We start from the raw sequence: 20819 nt of genomic DNA on the forward strand, positions 1-20819 counted from the left end.
TGCAGCTTGTCAGCTCATGGTTTAATTTCTCCGAACTCCTTAAGCTTAACGGGCTAAGAAGCTTATTTCAATAAGCGGAAATACGTACTTAAATCAAATTTGGATGAATGAAAAAGGGTTTATTGTGATTATCATAAAGATAATTCCTATCAAAAGTATAACAACTCTTAAAGAAGTTACGCAAATTATTGAAAAACAAAAATAGTGAGCTTAGCTTAATCCTGTTATAAGGACTTAAGAAGTTTCGAGAAATTACAGCCATATATCAGATCTTTCAAAAAAACTGTGACTCCAGCAAAAATGGCATGAGAAAGACAGATAGTGTTGCTGGCCCTTGTCCCCTCGACAGCCACATCTCCAAAGAACATGTTGATACAGATGGAAGCATTTTGACCTCTAAAATGACCTTGACCTTGAAAATTTAAAATGTAAACAAACATAAATCTGAACAGAAGTGAGTGTATGTATATATTTAAAAGTGATTTGGTTTTAATATTTACTTTCAAAATATCTTAACAACCTATTATTTGATTATTTCTCATATTACAAACTTTGGCGGCCATTTTGAACGCCATCTTGAATTTAGCAAATTCGCAAGAGGCACTTTTCATAAACAATAGACATTCTCCTAACAAAACATATAAAAATAATTTGTATAATATGCCGGACCCTTTTTTTCTCAAAAATGAGGACTTGGAACCCGGACTTGGACTAAGTATGATCATCTTGGTTGGTGATGTGTTCAATTATGTATTATTTCTGAACGCAAATATATTTCTTGTTTCTCTGATACCAGATTATTACACAAATGTTGAAAAATAAATGAAATGAAGGATTTTTCTTGTCTCTCGGCTGATGTCGTTTTTATCGACAATTCTGAAATGGGGGTAGGGTATTTGAAATTTAAATAAAAAATGTTTTTTTGACGGTAAATTTCTTTTAAATATTGTTATTGAATTCAAGAAATGATACACATCAAGAAATAATCAAGCTAATCATAGTTTGAAATAGTGTCCATTACGGGTGTGCTACCTTAAAGGCCTAGTTTAAGCCTTCTATAAGTTACCCCCCCCCCCCAAAAAAAAAAAAAAAAATAAATAAATAAATAAATAAATAAAAAAAAATAAAAAAAAATATAATAACTAAATAAAAAATAAACAACAACAAAAAAACGGGAACAGCACCACTTATGTGTATTGATCTTAATCTACCTGCATTGATCTCCTTATTAGATCTCTAGAGATTTTTATTATCCAAATGGACCCTAAACTGAGCCAATAAACGAATACACGGGAAATTGGCCCCTACTGTGACACCAGTCTAATCAGCAGAAGATGCACAGCAGGGGATTATCATGCCAAACATACCTAAAACAAGGCCTTTAAAATAGATCAATGGCCTGTGATGTGATAGTATTGTCTGGTAGCCAACCACTGCCGTTTTGTTTCCGTTCCTTTTTTCCCGTTCCGTATTTTAGTAGAAAGCTTGAACTATGTTACCTCCCTTAGCCATTTATTGCCATACATAATCATGAATAAACCACAATATGGAAACATTGAATTAAATAAATTTAAAACTTCCCTTTTCAACAAAATATTTAGTTGATTAGTTTAGCAGGTTGATAGTAGCAAACGTAACATCCAAGTGTGTATTCATTGCACTCGTTCTTCACCAAATGAGCATTAATTTTACCCGCCATTTTCTAAGCCAATCAAAAAGAGAAAACCAGCAAGAAAGTAGATCCGACGACATCGCCATTTGCAGTAACGCCATTGATTCGCCATTTGCGAAACTAAAAATCATGGACCAGGTAATTTTGAAGTTGAATCAAGTCCATGATTTATCATGTCATCCTTATTTTTCCGTTGACTTTGTATCCTGCTGACATTATTTGCTTGTTAACTATGACAACTCATAATTGTGGTTGTTGTTCCGGTGAAAAAGTTGACTGGACTCCGGTACCCTGGACCCCACAGGCTTCAGAATGTAGTAGTGCATCAGTCAATTGTAACCACGCCCCCCCCCCAGGTCCGGGGGTATACCGGGGAAATGGGCCGTGTTTTTACCTTTCAGGTGCCCCGCAGTGTTTGGTGAATGCGGTGGTTTTGTCTTTGCTTTAAATTTAGTGGGGAATAGTCCTTCCCTGGGGTCCCAGGGATGCAGGAGCATCTGGTGGGGATTTTAAGATCTGTTCGACCTTGCAGGGTGGAGATTTTAGTCGGGGTTGGCTGAACCGAAAGTCAAAGTCCTCGCTATTCCCCGGACCTGGGGGGCCGTGGCTACAATTGATTGGTGCATAGGATGCACTATTGTTGCTGTTTATCATGTCATTGGAAATTTTAAAAGTATTAATCAGGCTTCCCCTACAATATTGTCAAATCGTATTGCAAAGGTTTGTCAGAAGGCACTTAACATTGACTTATGCACCAGTCAGTTGTAAAGTAAGGCCCATCCCCAGCTATTTTTGTTGCGAAGACAAACCACTGCATTTGACTGTTGCATTATACACCATTCAATCACTTAAAAGCATCCAAGTCAGGAAACTGCAGAGCTCTACAATATATTATGTATTTTTTGTGGAGCTGCTAGTTATCAAAATATTGGGGCTTGGCGGCTACTTCTCTGATGCACCTGTTCCTAAACCTCTAGGCCGGGGTAGATAAAAAATGTTCAAGCATTATGAACTTAATAAAAATGTGAATCCATATGTATGCAAAAGCCAATAAAGGCCCAATATCAGTTTAAAGAATATTACAAAATATATCTATCAAGCACAATAATCTAATTCGTAAGTCCAAACAGTATGAGCAGAAACAGGCTGTTGAAACTTGCCCAATCAGGCAATATTGAGCTGCCCAGTGCATTTATAAAGCCCACTTTGCGTAAGTCTTTTGAGTGTTTTCTCTGTAAATGCTTTTTCACAATGCAATTTGTATGAGTGCGTCAAAACTCCCAGTTTGTTGCTTCTTGGTAAACAAGGCATAAAATGTTACTTCTTTTGTTTTTATTTTTGCTTAATTGTGTTTGCCAGATTGAGCATTTTTGCTGGTTTGACAAGTTTCACCTACCCTAAAAATTGTTATGGACTGGATTGTGATGCTCCTTTGCATTGGAAGAGAATACTCAAAAATTTGCATTCAATGGCATTTTAAGTATGTTTGAGTTTTGACAGATTTCTGCTACTGTTTGGACAGCCCTGTAAGATTGTTGTGCTTGTTAGATGTAGTTTTGAATAATATAAGTTATGTGTATTGTTAGATGTAGTTTTGAATAATATAAGTTATGTGATGAAAGTTTTTGTAAAAATGCATAGACACTGGTCTTAATGCACCAACTGATCCTTAAGCAAGTTCAATACTACCAGATGTATGTAGCTCGGAAACCCTTATACAGTTTGCATATATTAAATAGAACAATATTTCACATACTAACTGATACCTATAACACAATGTATTTTTTTTTCAGGAGTTGGTGTACCCCAATGTTGCTGGTGAGGAGGAGGTTGTGTTTTCTTCACAAGAGGCTGCACTGTCTGATGGCAGGATCCAGGTACTGTAGTGTGTTTAATTTCATGGGGGCTAAATTTTCACAATTGTTCACAAATCACTTGGGTCACAATTTATAAACCCTGTCAAATTTTCACTCTATCCTTACTTGTTGCAAAACAAATGCTGTAGCAAATTTTAACCCTTTGGGAAAAAGTAAAATGGGGGGAAAAGAACCGCAAGCTACTGGAATTGTTTGTAAAATGATAGTGTTTCGGTTAGGTGTTTTGAACACGGCACAACGGCGAATGCTGTGCTGCCTTTTTGACTACTGAAAGTGCATTGTAGCGATCAATACATGTATTTCAAAATTTCATTGGAAGGTTGTCATAAATTTATGTTAGATTATAAAGGCTATCTGTTCATGTAGGCCCAAATGCTTAATGGCTATCTGTCCATGTAGGCCCAAATGCTTAATGGCTATCTGTCCATGTAGGCCCAAATGCTTAATGGCTTTCTGTCCACATAGGCCTTTTATTCATTCTATTTTGTTTTGGCAAAAAGTATTTTACACTTTGTCAAGTGCATTAATTTGCTTATGTTACATTTTGTTGTGATGGAGTTCTTATTCTTAAACATGTAATTGAACAAGATTTTAAAAAATATCCTTGTTGCAGAAATTCCTTTAAATTTATGTTTATGTTCAAGGCTTCTTCAATTGACAATTGTCCTGTCTGGTCCGATTTGACTTGCCAGACCGATTTCAGTATCTGAAAATGGCTAACAAATCGGCCCGAACTTGTCCATTTTTTTCAATTCAAGGTCCTAAACAAAAAGGTCTGTAAAAAATGTGGAAATTGTATTACACATACAGTGTTAGTCCTTCACACCTCCCCGAATAACAGGGGAAGTACTTGAAGGCCATAACTCCTGTGTTAACGGTCTGTGTTAATTGACTTTGATGTTTTTATTACATTGATCAATGATATGTGATAATGTCAATATATGTATGTATATATATGTAAGAACTTATATATTTCCACTGAATGAAATTTCATCCAAAACATTTTATTCAATATAATATGCTTCAGTACTTTCTTTCAAATCAAAGGAGGCAATTTGGTGACAACAGGTAAAAGAGTTGTGGTTCATTCAATTCCTTTTAAATCTTTTCAAGTTCAGATAAGTTACAAATGACAATAATCATACAACATCGAAGTTAGGAGTTACCCCGGTATATCAACTTTTTTCCTATAGGCTGCTGAACTGATGATCAGCATGGCTGCTAGTGGCCATTCCGATGTATCCATAACGTCAGAAGCATTACATGAGGAGGGTGTAGATGTTTCCCACAGTGGAGACATTCCTATGATTGTTTCTATGCCAAGTGAACAGGTATTTGTGTGAAAGATAAATTCAGTTTTGATGTGAAATAACCGGTAAATGGGATGCCCATACGCAAGTTATTGTTTAAACATGGTTTGTAAAATCTCAATGATAAAGTAGAGCTAAGCAAGCGTGTCATTAAATTTATACATATTAACATGTTAAAAATAATGGCATGTCTGTAAAGATGTAGATATTCAAATCATAACAATTAAATTCCTGTACAGTAAAACTGCTATCGGTAGTTGACGCCATGGTCCGAGCTAGAGTGATCCAAACAACCCAAATTTCCATTTAAAGCTGTTATGAAATGTATTTTCAAAGTTTAAAGTTGTCATACTATTTGCTTACGTCGCCAACAATTGTGTATCAAATGGGTTGTTGAAAATGCTCATGTTTAATATTTTCCTTATGTTAAGGAATAATGGTCAGAACTTAGCTTCAACCTTGACTGACCAGTTCTCTAATGACCGCCTGTTTGACTGACTGCAGTTTTACTGTATGATAAAAAAATTAACAGTTCTGTTTCTTTGATTTTAAATAATATACTTCAACATGATTTACATAAAAAAAATTAGCGTAAAGGTTTGATTGCTTATTTTGACCACTGGCATAGTAACAACACATATAATATTGTACATGGACATTTTTTTACCAATGCTTAATAATTTTATTGCAGCACAGTGAGCTTGGAAACAAAGATCCTGGCAGGATAAGGCAGAGAGCAAGAATTGAAGTAATGGAATATAACGATGTTGGGGACAAGCAAGAGCTGCCTGAAGACCTGGTGATTATTACAGGAAAATCTGAACAGGACAATGTGTCGTCATATCCAAGTGGGCATATCCTTTCTCAGGGGTTTTCTGGTGATATTGGAAATACCATAACACTCAGACAGATGTTAACAGGTTTAGGTAGTGAAAAAGAAGTGGTGAAACAGCACTCTGAGATGGAAACTTCTGTTCAAAACCTGATACATTCTACGTATGAACAAGTGGTGGAAGAAGATGGGGGCTCGAACACGGTTGTTATCGAAATGCCGTACGGAGGGGGGGACAATGTTATAGTGTCTGCACAATCAGAAAACGTGCCAATGAATGGAACAATCGCCACAGATGTGTGTGTGGGCAATAATTACGTGAAGGATGGAGAGGTGATAACAGTCTCGGGTAAAAGAAGCTTCTGATTTACTCCTTAGGTTTACATTGAAATCCTTCCAGAGTTAGCAAAATTTGACTGACCCACCAGCCTAGTATTGCACTGGTGAAATTTCAATGGCAGTGGTCGAAATTAGCACAAGCCCGCAAGCCCTGCACTGGTTAAAAATCTTTCGGGCTTGCTCAAATTTTGAATTTTATATAGCAGGGCTTGTTAAAAAATTTGATGCCAAGCAATAGTATAATAATTTGGGCTTGTTGATCCAAAAGTCTAATTTTCGATGACTGCAATGGGTCTGGTAAAATTTTATTTAATTTGATCTAAGATGAGAATGTGTCTGGTTAAATCTAAGTCTTTTGCGTGGCTGGATATTTATAAGGGATTTCTAGTTGTTCCTCATCCTGATGAAATTTACAATTCTACTTTGTTTGATGATTTTTTTGAAAATAACACTGTCAAATTATATTTTTTTTAGGAATTTATCTAAACTTGACTACGGTACCAGTTAATTCCTCTCAGTGTCTGTTTTTGGTCCAAGTTGCATTGTTTCTTATACAAATTGTGTGTGTTCACATATAAATGAGAAGTTTTCAACAAGTGTTTTTTTTTAACTTTCAAGGGAATGGTGGTTAGCGAAAATAGGGAAAAACTCATTCTGGCAAAAAAAAGGGAAAATGATTCATATAATGTCCAGCTTGTTTTCAAACCTTTTTTTAAACAAACCTTATACCATGAATGGCACTATATTGCTGCATTCACTAAATGTTTAGAAGACTATGCTTCTCATCCTCCAAAATTACTACCTGGGTAGGGTTAAAATATATGTTTTTTCAGAAGGGGAATGGGGGCCAAAATTCTGCTCCAAAAAGGGTGAGGGGAAAAAACACTGAAAACGAAACCAAAAGTTCATTTGATAAGTTGTATATTTTTTAAAGACAATCTGAGCAAGTTTTCATTGTCATGACTGTTGTTCAAAACATAAAAAATTGGGAAAAGCATGAAATTTGGTACATGTGTTGACTGTGATGTTATATTGCAAGCTATTTAAAACTTATTTAACTATTTAGACTCATTCTGTATCTGTTATGATGTCTGAATGGCTACCATCATGGAAAATGGCAGCCATTTGGTGATGTTGTTTTTTAGTATACATAACAAAATATTACATATTTTCACATATAATCTATGGTTGATTAGTTTTATTCATTAAACTACTGTTTTCTAGGGGATCAAGCTCTAGATGCGACTGGAGAGATGATCAATGTATCCCTGCAAGGTCGGTGGAACACAGCAGGGAGTTTTTATTCAAATATTCATGGTGCCTTTGCATTTTGATTGGGGAAACAAGAATCGTAAATGTATATCCTAAATTTGGGGGAATCAGATCACACCAACTAAAAGATAAGTTACAAAATACATGTCTTCTACATTCAAATGAAATTTAACCCTAAAAGTAGACCAAAAAAATACCACGTCTTAATATTAAACTATAGTATAAACCAATCTAGAAGTTTCAAATTGACCTATTTCTCTATTCAAATTGATTGTCCTTTAATGGAACAGATCTAAGATGTTTTGGGGAAATTTGGCTGCCTTTTTGCTAGGCAGCAAATTTTGATGTATATTGGTGGATTTGTTTATTATTTAAGCTAGTTTCTTATTAGCTCAATTTTGTCGATATCATACAAAATCACCCTCATGTTTGTTTCCTGATGAGAAACAAGTGATGTTCATTTTGAGTAGGCATAAAAAGTAAGCTTAGTAGGGATTGAACCCACTACCTTTTTGGTAAAAGGCAGACCTCTATTCCACCATTCCAATCTCACGTAACTGTTGCTTGACATTACAGGGTCCGCCAGAGAGCAGTCCCTGACAGCCATAAACAAAAAGAGGCTGGAAGAAATGCCCACAAATGTTCTTGTCATTGAACCAAGAAAGGTTTGTTTTATTTATTATCATTTAGAATTTGCAACAACAGTGTGTGTATACCAGTTGATAAATTTTGTCATAAATGCTACGTTGGAATGGCCAAATGTTTAAACAAAAATAACTTCACTATTTCGTCACCATTTTAAATGAAACTTAGCGCAGTCTATGCCGTATACGGAGCCCCGCCTTCGTACTTTTACCAGAGTTTGATTGAGAGTTTAGTTTCTTAATACACTTCGACAAATCTTTTCACAAAACGGCTGTTTGAAGGAGCACTGTCAAAACATAATTTTGTTAACACGTTTGTCGAAGTGTTTTAAGAAAACTAATGATGAAACTAATCACCTTATCAAACTTCGGTAATTAAACAAAGGCGGGGCTCTTTAAGCGGCATAAAGTTGTCTTTGATTTAAGTCTTCATTTTAAGCAAAATGTTACCTTCCGACCTAGCATATATGATGCAATTTATCACATGTATGGTATACACACACTGAACAAAGAAAGTGTAAAATAATATCATATTTACAGGGTGACCTAAAGAGCTTCTCACATAGGTCGCCACGGGTCACAACCAATGTAAACAAGCAAGTAATTTGTGAAAAATTGTTTGATATTTTAGAAAAATCATAGGTTTCTATAAGCAGTCGTAGACATATTGGATGTCAGTCAAACTTTATCCCAGAACGATGGGCTTTTTTTAGGGCAAGCGCTTGTGAAAACACAATAATGGGAGAAGTTATAATGGCGACAAAATTGAAAAATAATATGATGGGAAACATTGATGGTTGGAGGGATGTAAACAAAGGTGATTTCGGGTGTAACCAAGTGTGGTGTAACAACAGAAACAGGAGTGTAACCAAGGCAAAAGAACGGCTTTGTTACAACGGCAACCTGTATGTTACAAAGAAAACTGGAGAAAGGGAATCAACATCATAAGATTGTAATGAAATAGAATTTCAAATAAAACTTTGTCAGATCAAAAAAAGACATTACATAGATAAACATCCTTGTATATTCAAAATGACTTGAACCTTTTACAATATTCCAAGAAAATTCTTGAGAATCAGAATTAGGAAAAAGTCCTGATTTCGGGTTGAATTGAAACCTTTTTTAAAGACACAAGATGGTCCCGAAATGGCAAATGCATTTTTTGCACAAAACAAGCCTAGCATTGTCAATATGAGCTAGAATGAGGTGGAAAATACATAATTTTTGCATGATTAAAAGTGAGTATATTTAGCATGTGCAAGTCACGTGATAAGTACAGATACATATACCGAAGCTAGTTTTAATTTTTTTACTGGGATTTATGAGGTAGACAGACTCTGTCTGTCCAATTTCAAATTGGAAAAATATGCAATCACTGCATAAGATACATTTGACTATTTTCTTCTTTTCTTGTAGTGGTTTCATCTGGTGTCTAGTCCCTTTAAGCCTACAAACTTATACCAGTACTAAGTAATTTAGTAAGCTTATGCAATTTGTTTATCTATCTTTTTACAGCAAGGTCATATGTGCATCATCTGCAAGGCATTCTTTGTGAAGATAACAGAGCTGTACAAACATCGGATCACTCACAATGAGAATCTCGGGGTGAGCATGTTCAAGTGTAGCACGTGTCAGGTCTCCTTCAGTGAACCGCTCGACCTGGAGAAACACAAACAGCTTCATATAGATAGAAGGTGGGTACACGATTCAAGCTGTTAGATTGTTTGTTTGTTTTTTGAAGAAAAAATCCAGTTAGTGTCTTTTAATAGCCCCATTTCTCAAAAATTCTTAAGCGTAACTCACTTAAGTATTTTATTTGATTTAGCAAAACTACTTACTTTATATGATTTTATAAAACAAAAAGTAGTTTTTCTTATTGAGCTCAAGTAGTATTTCCATCACAAGTCTTAAAACCGTTTGTTTAGAGATAATTACACAAATAATACCAAATCCAAAAATAGTTTGCTGAGCTTGATCCTCAAAGGGATGTTTTGAGAAATTGAGGCCAGGGATGGTATTATATAAGCAACTTTTCCTGATTGAACTTGAAATTAAGATTAGAAACTCTAACTGTTTTGATTGGCCTGTATATTTAGCTGACCAATAGGCTGAATGGAATCATTGAGGCATGTCTAAGGATAAGACCAATATTATATACAGGCCCAGATGTTGTTGTCTTGAGTTTTCATAACAATTGCCAAAACTCAGAAGCCTGAAGCTTTGTGAATTTGCTGTCAATGGCAATAATGCATATGTGAAGCATGGCAGATTTACCCCTTCGGCTTCATGTACGGTGAAAAAAAGATTAATTTTCATCCAACTGCATCGGAAATGGAAACGTTCACAATTGGAGGCAATAAAAACTATTAAAACTAAGATACATTTCAAAGCTGCCCTCTCACAGATTGACAGTTCTGACTTTTTATTGTTTTGTCTCAGAATCAGTTGATTTTGGCATCAATGCCTTCAATTAAGTCATATGCATGTAAGTTGCCTCACAATAGGACAGATCTCAATTGTTTGGTTAACAGCTGGAAATTTTTCTTAAAAGTAAGTAATGCTTTTAGCCCGAAAACATAAATTTTCGAACATTATTATGAAAACTGCTATCTGCTCTTCTGTCATCAGTCTTATAAAGTTGGCTCAGTCGAAGACAAAAAAAAATAAAAAAAGTTTTCAAAACAATCTTTGAAAGTGTAGCTTTAAACATGAAATAATACTTAAAAAATCATATTTTCTATGCTGACCATTTCCAGGTCATAGTCCAAACATTCACTTATAAAGATATTTCAATGTTTGTCATTGTTGTTATGTGACTTCATTGTGTCTCTAAGGCTTGACACGTGTCCCTCTAAAAAGGGTCATTGTTAGATTATGGGCTACTGGGCTTGTCCCTGTAGATTCCACTATTTTTGGAAAATGCTTAAATACCTATAAAATTTGATATCTGAAATGGCGCTCATTGTATTTTGTTGCTAATTGGTTTCAAGCACTTTCTTGTGTGGATGAATTCAATTTTTTTTAATTGCAGCTAAAGTTAGAAAATTGCCAGATCACATTAGCTGGAACTCGATATGATTGACTAGAAAAAGTCTAATAGAATGAAAAACAGTTGAAATCGAGACATGCAGATGTTATTTTATATTAATACTGTATACATATCATTATGATTTTATAAACAAACAAAGATCCTTTGTTCAAAGATTGAGCTAAAATGAACATCTAGCCATGCGAGTTCGAGCAGATCAAATTTGATTGTAGTCCTTAACAATATCTGTTTGTCTAATTGATGTAGCCGTGATATGTTGCATGTTAATTCCAGGGTGTTCAAGTGCTGTATATGCTCCGACACTTTCTCAGGATTCAACAACTACAAATGCCACCTTCGAATTCACGACAAGCTCGCCACATACACATGTGACATGTGCCCATTCCTGGTAAGGTTGTGTTTATCTGCTTACAGGTATAGGATAACTGATCTACCAAACCTGTTTTATTTAGTACATGTACCTGTTCAATCTCTAAAATATTGCATGATGTTATCATTAGAAACAACCACTAAGACAAATTTACCTTATCCCACAGTAGCCTTGTGCATGGCAAACTCTACATGGGGCCAAAAAAACATTGGAAGATACAAACTCACGAATCAACAAACTAACATATTATTCCCTGTTTATCATATGTTTAAAATCAGTTAACTTAAATAAATATAAAGTTCTGAATATGATGTGAATTTGAGTTACAGCTGCGAAGACAATAAAACATTTGCCATAAATAAAAAAATTGAATATGCTGTCTAGTATAATTTCTATTTCAAACATGTCATGGAAAGACAGCTGAGAACATGGTACATGTTGTTTTTAGTTTAATGTTAGGGCCACTTTCAGAAAGTTAGCCTCACTGATTTTCAATCAATTTTTGTTAGGTATTTTAATAACCTCATAGAGTATCATCAACTGCGTCGTCATTCTCTGTGTGCAATAACTTGAACATTGGCCATTACTAGAAAACTATTTCAAGATATCCAAATAACATGTGGTAAACTAAGCCCTTGTTTGATTGAAACAGAAACACAGGAACATGGACTTTTGCACCATGGAACATTGAGTAACTGGTTTAACACCTTATTTTGCAGGTATTTCAACTCCGTAAGCACTTCATATCGCACCTTGATGACCACGAGATAGCCAAGGAGCACTACATCCCCGGCCAGGCGCTCCGCTTGATCTGCTTCGTGTGTAACAAGGAGTTTTGTGACCGAGGCCAACTGCGGAGGCACCAGCAGTATTACCATTCTGATAAAAGCTACAAGTGCTCTGTATGCGGTAAAGCATTCTGCGAACGAGCCAAACTGCAGAGACATATGCTGATCCATAATGGCCGCCGTGATTTCACGTGCAGTGCTTGTAATAAGGCATTTAGCTTAAAACATAATCTAGTGGCCCACATGAATGTGCATACAAAGGAGAAGCCGTTTTACTGTTACATTTGTAGAAGGACCTTCTCACAGAAAGTATGTCTACAGCGACATTTGAGAGTGCACGAGGGATTTAAAATTGAGTACGAGCAGAGATAAAAAAAACAAACATACACTTTTATTCCTTAAAGCTGTACTCTCACAGGATGACCGTTTTGACAACATTTTTTTATTTTTTGTCTCATTTTTGCCAATTGTTGTGAAAAAATCTTGAAGCCAGTGATATAAGACTGCTGACAAAAGATCAGTTTTCAGTTTTTCATATAAACATTTCGAAAATTGATGTTTTATGGCTTAAAGAGTTACTTATAAATGCTTTAAAGTTGAACTCTCACAGATATACCATTTTTCCAACTTTTTAATTTTTTTTTGTACGGAAAGAGCAAATTTTTGCTTAAATATCTGCAAACCAATGATTTATGATTGCTGACAAAAATCAGATCGTAGATTTTCCTATATCCATTCTAAAATTAATGTTTTATGGCTTAAACCGTTACCGATTTTTTAAAACTTAAAATAAATATAAATATCTGAGAGTCTTATACAACTAGTTTCCCTTGACTCGCAAAAAATGGCTTGTTCCAAGACAAAACATAAAAAAGTTGTCAAAATGTTCTGAGAGAGTGCACCTTTAAGGAAATCAATTTTTCTCAAGAATTTAGATCTGTTTTAAAGTGAGTTGTATGACTTAATTAATGGCATTCAGGCTAAAATCAGCTGATTCTGAGATAAAGAAAAATGTAAAAACTGTCAATCTGTTAGAGTACAGCTTTAAATCAGGAATGGGTAAACATGATCTTATGGCTAGATCAGAAATGATAAACATTACCTATATTTGATTTTGTTGGACAAAATTTGCATTATGTATGTATATGATTTGAAATCTATATTTCACTACAGCAATGAACATCATGTCTCATTTAAAGGCTCTTAACGATTATTTACAACTAATCAATGTTTATAAATTGCTTAAAGTGTTCATATTTGTTAAATAGTTAAAAAGGAAAAAAAAATTTTTATTATATTATCCAGATGGCCAAAATTAATATAGATAAAAGTTTGTTTACATCACTTCTTTACCATTACCAAATTTAGTTTCATTATTACTGTTATTCGTAGATTAATGATGTGTCTGACAATCAATTAATTTCCTGTATATCTCCAACTGCTAATAAAATATTGAAATAAAAAGGCATGATCCTGGTTACTCCTGTGGTTAACTTGTTGTTGAAACCTGGTTCCATGGAATTTTGTTGGTTGCGACCATCTTACCGTTAATTTCACTAAAATGGCGTGAAAACTCCCCCATGTTTAAGTCAAACCAAAAAGCATTGTGATAAGCTAATATGTGATTGTTATCCACCGGCCACCAATCTCTGATATTTATAAACTTGCCTGTACAGTTTTCCCTCATTTCATGTTCGTCTGGTTTATTAACTGTGTATTTCTTACCGTTTGATGATGCAGTCCGCCATATTAAAGAAGCTTCTTCATTTCTAACTATTCTATTTTGAAGAGAAAAGGAGTTTACCTTTAGGAAATACAAGTCTCAATACCATCTGAGCAATGACCTGAAAGTTTTTGCTCAAACTATGCTTTGACAACATTATCCCTCAAGAACCAGGCGAAATTAACACTTTTCTACTTAAACTGCCTGTACGGATGCCCGATGTCTGTATAAAAGTTGAAAAGAAAATTAAAATAACAACACAAAATAGACTGACTTCTTGAGGAAACCAAAAGTGACTTCAAAAATCATGGTCACACAAGACTTTGAGAAAGACTTCGGTTGGATTAGTGAATTGAATGGTATCTGATATTGAATTTACTATATTAAATAAGCCTAGTTCAGGTTTTTAACTTCTGACTTAAGATCTATGCAGTCAGATTGAATCAAGTATAGGACTTCATACAGAAGTGGAAATTTGTGGTAGCTGAGTTAGAATCATATGCATTTTGGATTCATAGACAAGCACCTTGCTCTGTACCTGACAGGTATAAATTTATTTATTGTGTTAAATTATAAAAAGTCATTGAAAACATCAAGGCAGTGTCTTTAAAAAGGCGCCTTATGTTAAAAAAGGCTAAAACTAAAATACGCAAACAACAAACGCTCTAATAATTAAGTGTTTTTTTTAACATATTCCTAAAATAAGAAGCATTTTGAAAGGCACTGCCTTGATGATTTAATTTGGTGTCAAGTCCCTTTAATTAATGAATGAAATGAAATTTTCTCAGTTGTGACTTTGGATTCTGTCTTGGTTATTGTTACACAAGACAAGGTACTGAACTCTTACACCTGATACTTGGTTTGCAAGTTATAAACAATTAGGATTGACCTCCCTTTATCTATAACTAATATAAATTAAACAGAATGTCACTGTATATTAACAGATTAAAACTATTAAAAATTAAATCATTCAGAACTCCTTGGCCATTCCATAGAAAACAACCTCAAATGCTTTTGGGTGCATCAGTAGAAGTAGCTTGTAAAATTAATAATAAAATAGATTTAATGAAGTGATTTATGTGTAATTGCTTTACAAATTTTAAATTGATTCCCAGTTAAGTGAGTCATTACAGAAAAAATACTATTCTTCAGAGTAAAGTCCTTTGGTTTAAATGTTAAATTGAAATTATAACGTGAACTTCTTGAAGCGTAGTTAAATGTAAAGAATTCTTACATTGTAAAGCTTCCTGATGCATCTAAGGTTGTTTTTTATAGGAAATAGCCAAGTAGCTCCAACTGAAATAAAATTGAATATTGCTGTATATAAATTAGGATTACCGTCCCTTTACCTACAACTAGAATGATTTAAAAAGAACATGGCTGTATATTATTTAGGATTACCGTCCCTTTACCTACAAGTCTAAATAAAGTAAATAGAACATCACTGTATATTTTTTTGTGACTAGATTCTGTCTTGCTATTCTTCACATATTAAGTTATAAAATACTAACTAACCTAATCTATGCTAACTAAATAAGATGTTTTTTTGAAAATCTAAATACTACTGCATGCTTGTTTAGAAGAACTAGTAGTCACTTATTATGTTTTTTTCATCTTATTTCATGTTATTTTGTCTTATTTTTTGTTTTCAAGCAGAATGATTTTGGGTATAGAAGATACAGGGATTCAAAGTTCAGGGTTAATACTGAAATCAGGATTTTGAGCTTGGACTTGAGGCTATTGGACAGTTGTAAAGATTAGTTTTAGCCCAGACATTTGTATCAATAACTGTAGCCAGTACTTTGAAATGAATATAAATGGTCTTCAAAACAATTTCTCAAGAGTCTATACCCTTTACCCTGCTTTGGGGATTAATACCTCATACTCAATCAGACTCTGCCTATTTTTCAGAATTTACAATTATCAGCTTTTAGAGCCATTTAACATTAAAAAGAACATTTATGTATTTTTATAATTTGATAAGGAGTTCTTGTAGTATACATGTTATTTGTTACTAAATAATGTATCAGTGTAAAACATATGCACAGTGATAATGATTTTGTTTTTATGAATTCTATGTATGACATGTAACTTTTTTTGTTAGATAATGTATTAAAAAAAATCAGGAAATGTAATGCCTGTTGTTAACTTTAAAGAGCAGATCAGCAAAAAATGGCTTATCAAAATGCATATTAAAAATTGAAAACTAGATGTTTACTTTTGTTAACTTTTCTGTTGTTTGATGAAAAAAGTCAGCATATTGCCAAATCAGCCATAATTATGCATGGTGAGATTGTCATGCAAACTTCAATCTTGGCCATGGCTGGGATACTGTTTAAGATATTATTTATACCCCGGGGGCTATACTGGAGTGTTGTTCCTCATGCCAGGTCACAAAAGTTTGTCATATATAGTTCCAAAAATATTTCACCTACACACATGAAGCTTTATAGGTATGTTGGTCAGCATAGGCTTTTGCACTTGCCATATTTTGCCATATTTCACTCTGGCTAACAAGAGTAATGGCTTGCTTTCCAACTTTTTACTTTTATTGTACGGAAAGAGCAAATTTTTGCTTAAATATCTGCAAACCAATGATTTAAGATTGCTGACAAAAATCAGATCGTATATTTTCATATATATCCATTCGAAAATTAATGTTTTATGGCTTAAGCCGTTACTTACGATTTTTTTAAACTTAAAATAAATATAAAAATCTGAGAGTCTTATACAACTAGTTTCCCTTGACTCGCAAAAAATGGCTTGTTCCAAGACAAAACATAAAAAAAGTTGTCAAAATGTTCTGAGAGAGTGCACCTTTAAGGAAATCAATTTTTCTAAAGAATTGAGAGCTGTTTTAAAGTGAGTTGTATGACTTAATTAATGGCATTCAGGCTAAAATCAGCTGATTCTGAGATAAAGAAAAATGTAAAAACTGTCAATCTGTTAAGAGTACAGCTTTAAATCAGGAATGGGTAAACATGATCTTATGGCTAGATCAGAAATGATAAACATTACCTATATTATGTTTTGTTGGACAAAATTTGCATTATGTATGTATACGATTTGAAATCTATATTTCACTACAGCAATGAAAATCATGTCTCATTTAAAGGCTCTTAACTATTATTTACAACTAATCAAGGTTAATAAATTGCTAAAAGTGTTCATAGAAAGCAAAAAAGATATTATATTATCCAGGTGGCCAAAATTAATATAGATAAAAGTTTGTTTACATCACTTCTTTACCATTACCAAATTTAGTTTCATTATTACTGTTTTTCGTAGATTAATGATGTGTCTGACAATCAATTAATTTCCTGTATATCTCAAACTGCTAATAAAATATTGAAATTAAAAGGCATGAGCCTGGTTACTCCTGTGGTTATCTTGTTGTTGAAACCTGATTCCATGGAATTTTGTTGGTTGCGACCATCTTACCGTTAATTTCACTAAAATGGTGTGAAAACTCCCCCATGTTTAAGTCAAACCAAAAAGCATTGTGATAAGCTAATATGTGATTGTTATCCACCGGCCACCAATCTCTGATATTTATAAACTTGCCTGTACAGTTTTCCCTCATTTCATGTTCGTCTGGTTTATTAACTGTGTATTTCTTACCGTTTGATGATGCAGTCCGCCATATTAAAGAAGCTTCTTCATTTCTAACTATTCTATTTTGAAGAGAAAAGCAATTTACCTTTAGGAAATACAAGTCTCATTACCATCTGAGCAATGACCTGAAAGTTTTTGCTCAAACTATGCTTTGACAACATTATCCCTCAAGAACCAGGCGAAATTAACACTTTTCTACTTAAACTGCCTGTACGGATGCCCGATGTTTGTATAAAAGTTGAAAAGAAAATTAAAATAACAACACAAAGTAGACTGACTTCTTGAGGAAACCAAAAGTGACTTCAAAAATCATGGTCACACAAGACTTTGAGAAAGACTTCGGTTGGATTAGTGAATTGAATGGTATCTGATATTGAATTTACTATCAAACCAGTTTCCAAAATAAGCCTAGTTCAGGTTTTTAACTTCTGACTTAAGATCTATGCAGTCAGATTGAATCAAGTATAGGACTTCATACAGAAGTGGAAATTTGTGGTAGCTGAGTTAGAAATGTTTGCATTTTGTATTCATAGACAAGCACCTTGCTCTGTACCTGACAAGTATAAATTGATTTATGTGTTAAATTATAAAAAGTCATTGAAAACATCAAGGCAGTGTCTTTCAAAAGGCGCCTTGTGTTAAAAAAGGCTAAAACTAAAATACGCAAACAACAAACACTTTAATAATTAAGTGTTTTTTTAACATATTCCTAAAATAAGAAGCATTTTGAAAGACACTGCCTTGATGATTTAATTTGGTGTCAAGTCCCTTTAATTAATGAATGAAATGAAATTTTCTCAGTTGTGACTTTGGATTCTGTCTTGGTTATTGTTACACAAGACAAGGTACTGAACTCTTACACCTGATACTTGGTTTGCAAGTTATAAACAATTAGGATTGACCTCCCTTTATCTATAACTAATATAAATTAAACAGAATGTCACTGTATATTAACAGATTAAAACTATTAAAAATTAAATCATTCAGAACTCCTTGGCCATTCCATAGAAAACAACCTCAAATGCTTTTGGGTGCATCAGTAGAAGTAGCTTGTAAAATTAATAATAAAATAGATTTAATGAAGTGATTTATGTGTAATTGCTTTACAAATTTTAAATTGATTCCCAGTTAAGTGAGTTATTACAGAAAAAAATACTATTCTTCAGAGTAAAGTCCTTTGGTTTAAATGTTAAATTGAAATTATAACGTGTCCTACTTGAAGCGTAGTTAAATGTAAAGAATTCTTACATTGTAAAGCTTCCTGATACATCTAAGGTTGTTTTTTATAGGAAATAGCCAAGTAGCTCCTACTGAAATAAAATTGAATATTGCTGTATATAAATTAGGATTACCGTCCCTTTACCTACAACTAGAATGATTTAAAAAGAACATGGCTGTATATTATTTAGGATTACCGTCCCTTTACCTACAAGTCTAAATAAAGTAAATAGAACATCACTGTATATTTTTTTGTGACTTTAGATTCTGTCTTGGTATTCTTCACATATTAAGTTATAAAATACTAACTAACCTAATCTATGCTAACTTAAGATGATGTTTTTTTGAAAATCTAAAAACTACTGCATGCTTGTTTAGAAGAACTAGTAGTCACTTATTATGTTTTTTTCATCTTATTTCATGTTATTTTGTCTTATTTTTTGTGTTTTGGGGTAATAGAATATACAGGGATTCAAAGTTCAGGGTTAATACTGAAATCAGAATTAGAGCTTGGATTTGAGGCTATTGGACAGTTGTAAAGATTGGTTTTAGCCCAGACATTTGTATCAGCAACTGTAGCCAGTACTTTGAAATGAATATAAATGGCCGTCAAAACAATTTCTGAAGAGTCTACACCCTTTACCCTGCTTTGAGGATTAATACCTCATACTCAATCAGACTCTGCCTATTTTTCAGAATTTACAATTATCAGCTTTTAGAGCCATTTAACATTAAAAAGAACATTTATGTATTTTTATAATTTGATAAGGAGTTCTTGTAGTATACATGTTATTTGTTACTAAATAATGTATCAGTGTAAAACATTTGCACAGTGATAATGATTTTGTTTTTTATGAATTCTATGTATGACATGTAACTTTTTAGCTCGACTATTCGAAGAATAGGTGGGCTATACTACTCGCCCAGGCGTCGGCGTCCGGTTAAAGTTTTAGGGCAAGTTGGGATTTTCACTTATAAGTCCAATACCTTTCATTCCATTGAGTTAATACTTCACACAGTTGTTCAGGGCCATCACATGATGAGGTTAGATAACTCCATAATATTCTTTACACAGATTATTGCCCCTGATTGACTATGAAACTCAGGTTAAAGTTTTAGGGCAGGTTGGGATATTTATAAATAACTTCTATACCCTTTGTTCAATTGACTTAATACTTCACACAGTTGTTCAGGACCATCACACAATGAGGTTACATAACTCCATATTATCCTTAATACAAGTTATGGCCCCTGATTGATAGGTTAAAGTTTTAGGGCAAGTTGGGATTTTCACTTAAAACTCCAATACCATTCATTCAATTGACTAAATACTTCACACAGTTGTTCAGAGCCATCACATAATGAGGTTTGATAACTCCATATTATCTTTAATACAAATTATGGCCCTTGATTGACTATTAGACTAAGGTTAAAGTTTTAGGGCAGGTTGGGATATTTATTAATAACTTCTATATCCTTTATTTAATTGACTTAATACTTCACACAATTGTTCAGGACCATCACCCAATAAGGTTACATAACTCCATAACCTTAATACAAGTTATGGCCCCTGATTGACTTAGGTTAAAGTTTTAGGCAAGTAAAAGTTAAGGGCAAGTTATGATTTTAATAAAAAAACTTCTATACCTTTCATTCAATGCACTTAATAAAATTCAAAATTATTTACGAACATCTTACAACAAGAAACATAACTCCATTTCAACCCTAAATACAAATTATGTCCCTTGAATATGTTTTTTTTTTTTTTTAATTTTTTTTATTTCTTTTGACAGGCACATTTTTACATTCTTAACCAGTTTTTTACCAAGGGAAAACAAGGAGGGCTATACTATATGGCCATTGAACTTATTTTATTATTTTTATTTTTTTTTAATTTCTTTTGAAAGGCATATTTTTATATTCTTTACCACATTTTCATAATGGGAACTCAAGTTATTTGAATGACTTGCATCATTTTTCGGGTGATGGGAGGGCAGCATCAAAGTCACCTTATGTATTGAATAATTATAGTTAGGTTTGACATAAATAGACCAAACTTGGTAATATTTCATTGTTATTGTATTCAATTCTAAGTCAAAGCAGCGAAGTC

General features: G+C 33.5%; 1 protein-coding gene across 1 annotated transcript; it reads left to right on the plus strand.

The window, feature by feature from the left end:
• Positions 1–1741: 1741 nt before the first annotated feature.
• On the plus strand, positions 1742–12535 carry LOC128239793 (zinc finger protein 271-like). The gene is made up of 9 exons (XM_052956227.1): positions 1742–1810; positions 3466–3549; positions 4743–4880; positions 5551–6040; positions 7255–7305; positions 7879–7967; positions 9462–9640; positions 11269–11383; positions 12085–12535. Exons 1-9 carry the CDS (start codon positions 1802–1804, stop codon positions 12523–12525), a joined length of 1596 nt encoding a protein of 531 aa, XP_052812187.1. The 5' UTR covers positions 1742–1801; the 3' UTR covers positions 12526–12535.
• Positions 12536–20819: the final 8284 nt, after the last annotated feature.

The sequence above is a fragment of the Mya arenaria genome, chromosome 7, assembly GCF_026914265.1.
Source record: "Mya arenaria isolate MELC-2E11 chromosome 7, ASM2691426v1".
NCBI lineage: Eukaryota > Metazoa > Mollusca > Bivalvia > Myida > Myidae > Mya > Mya arenaria.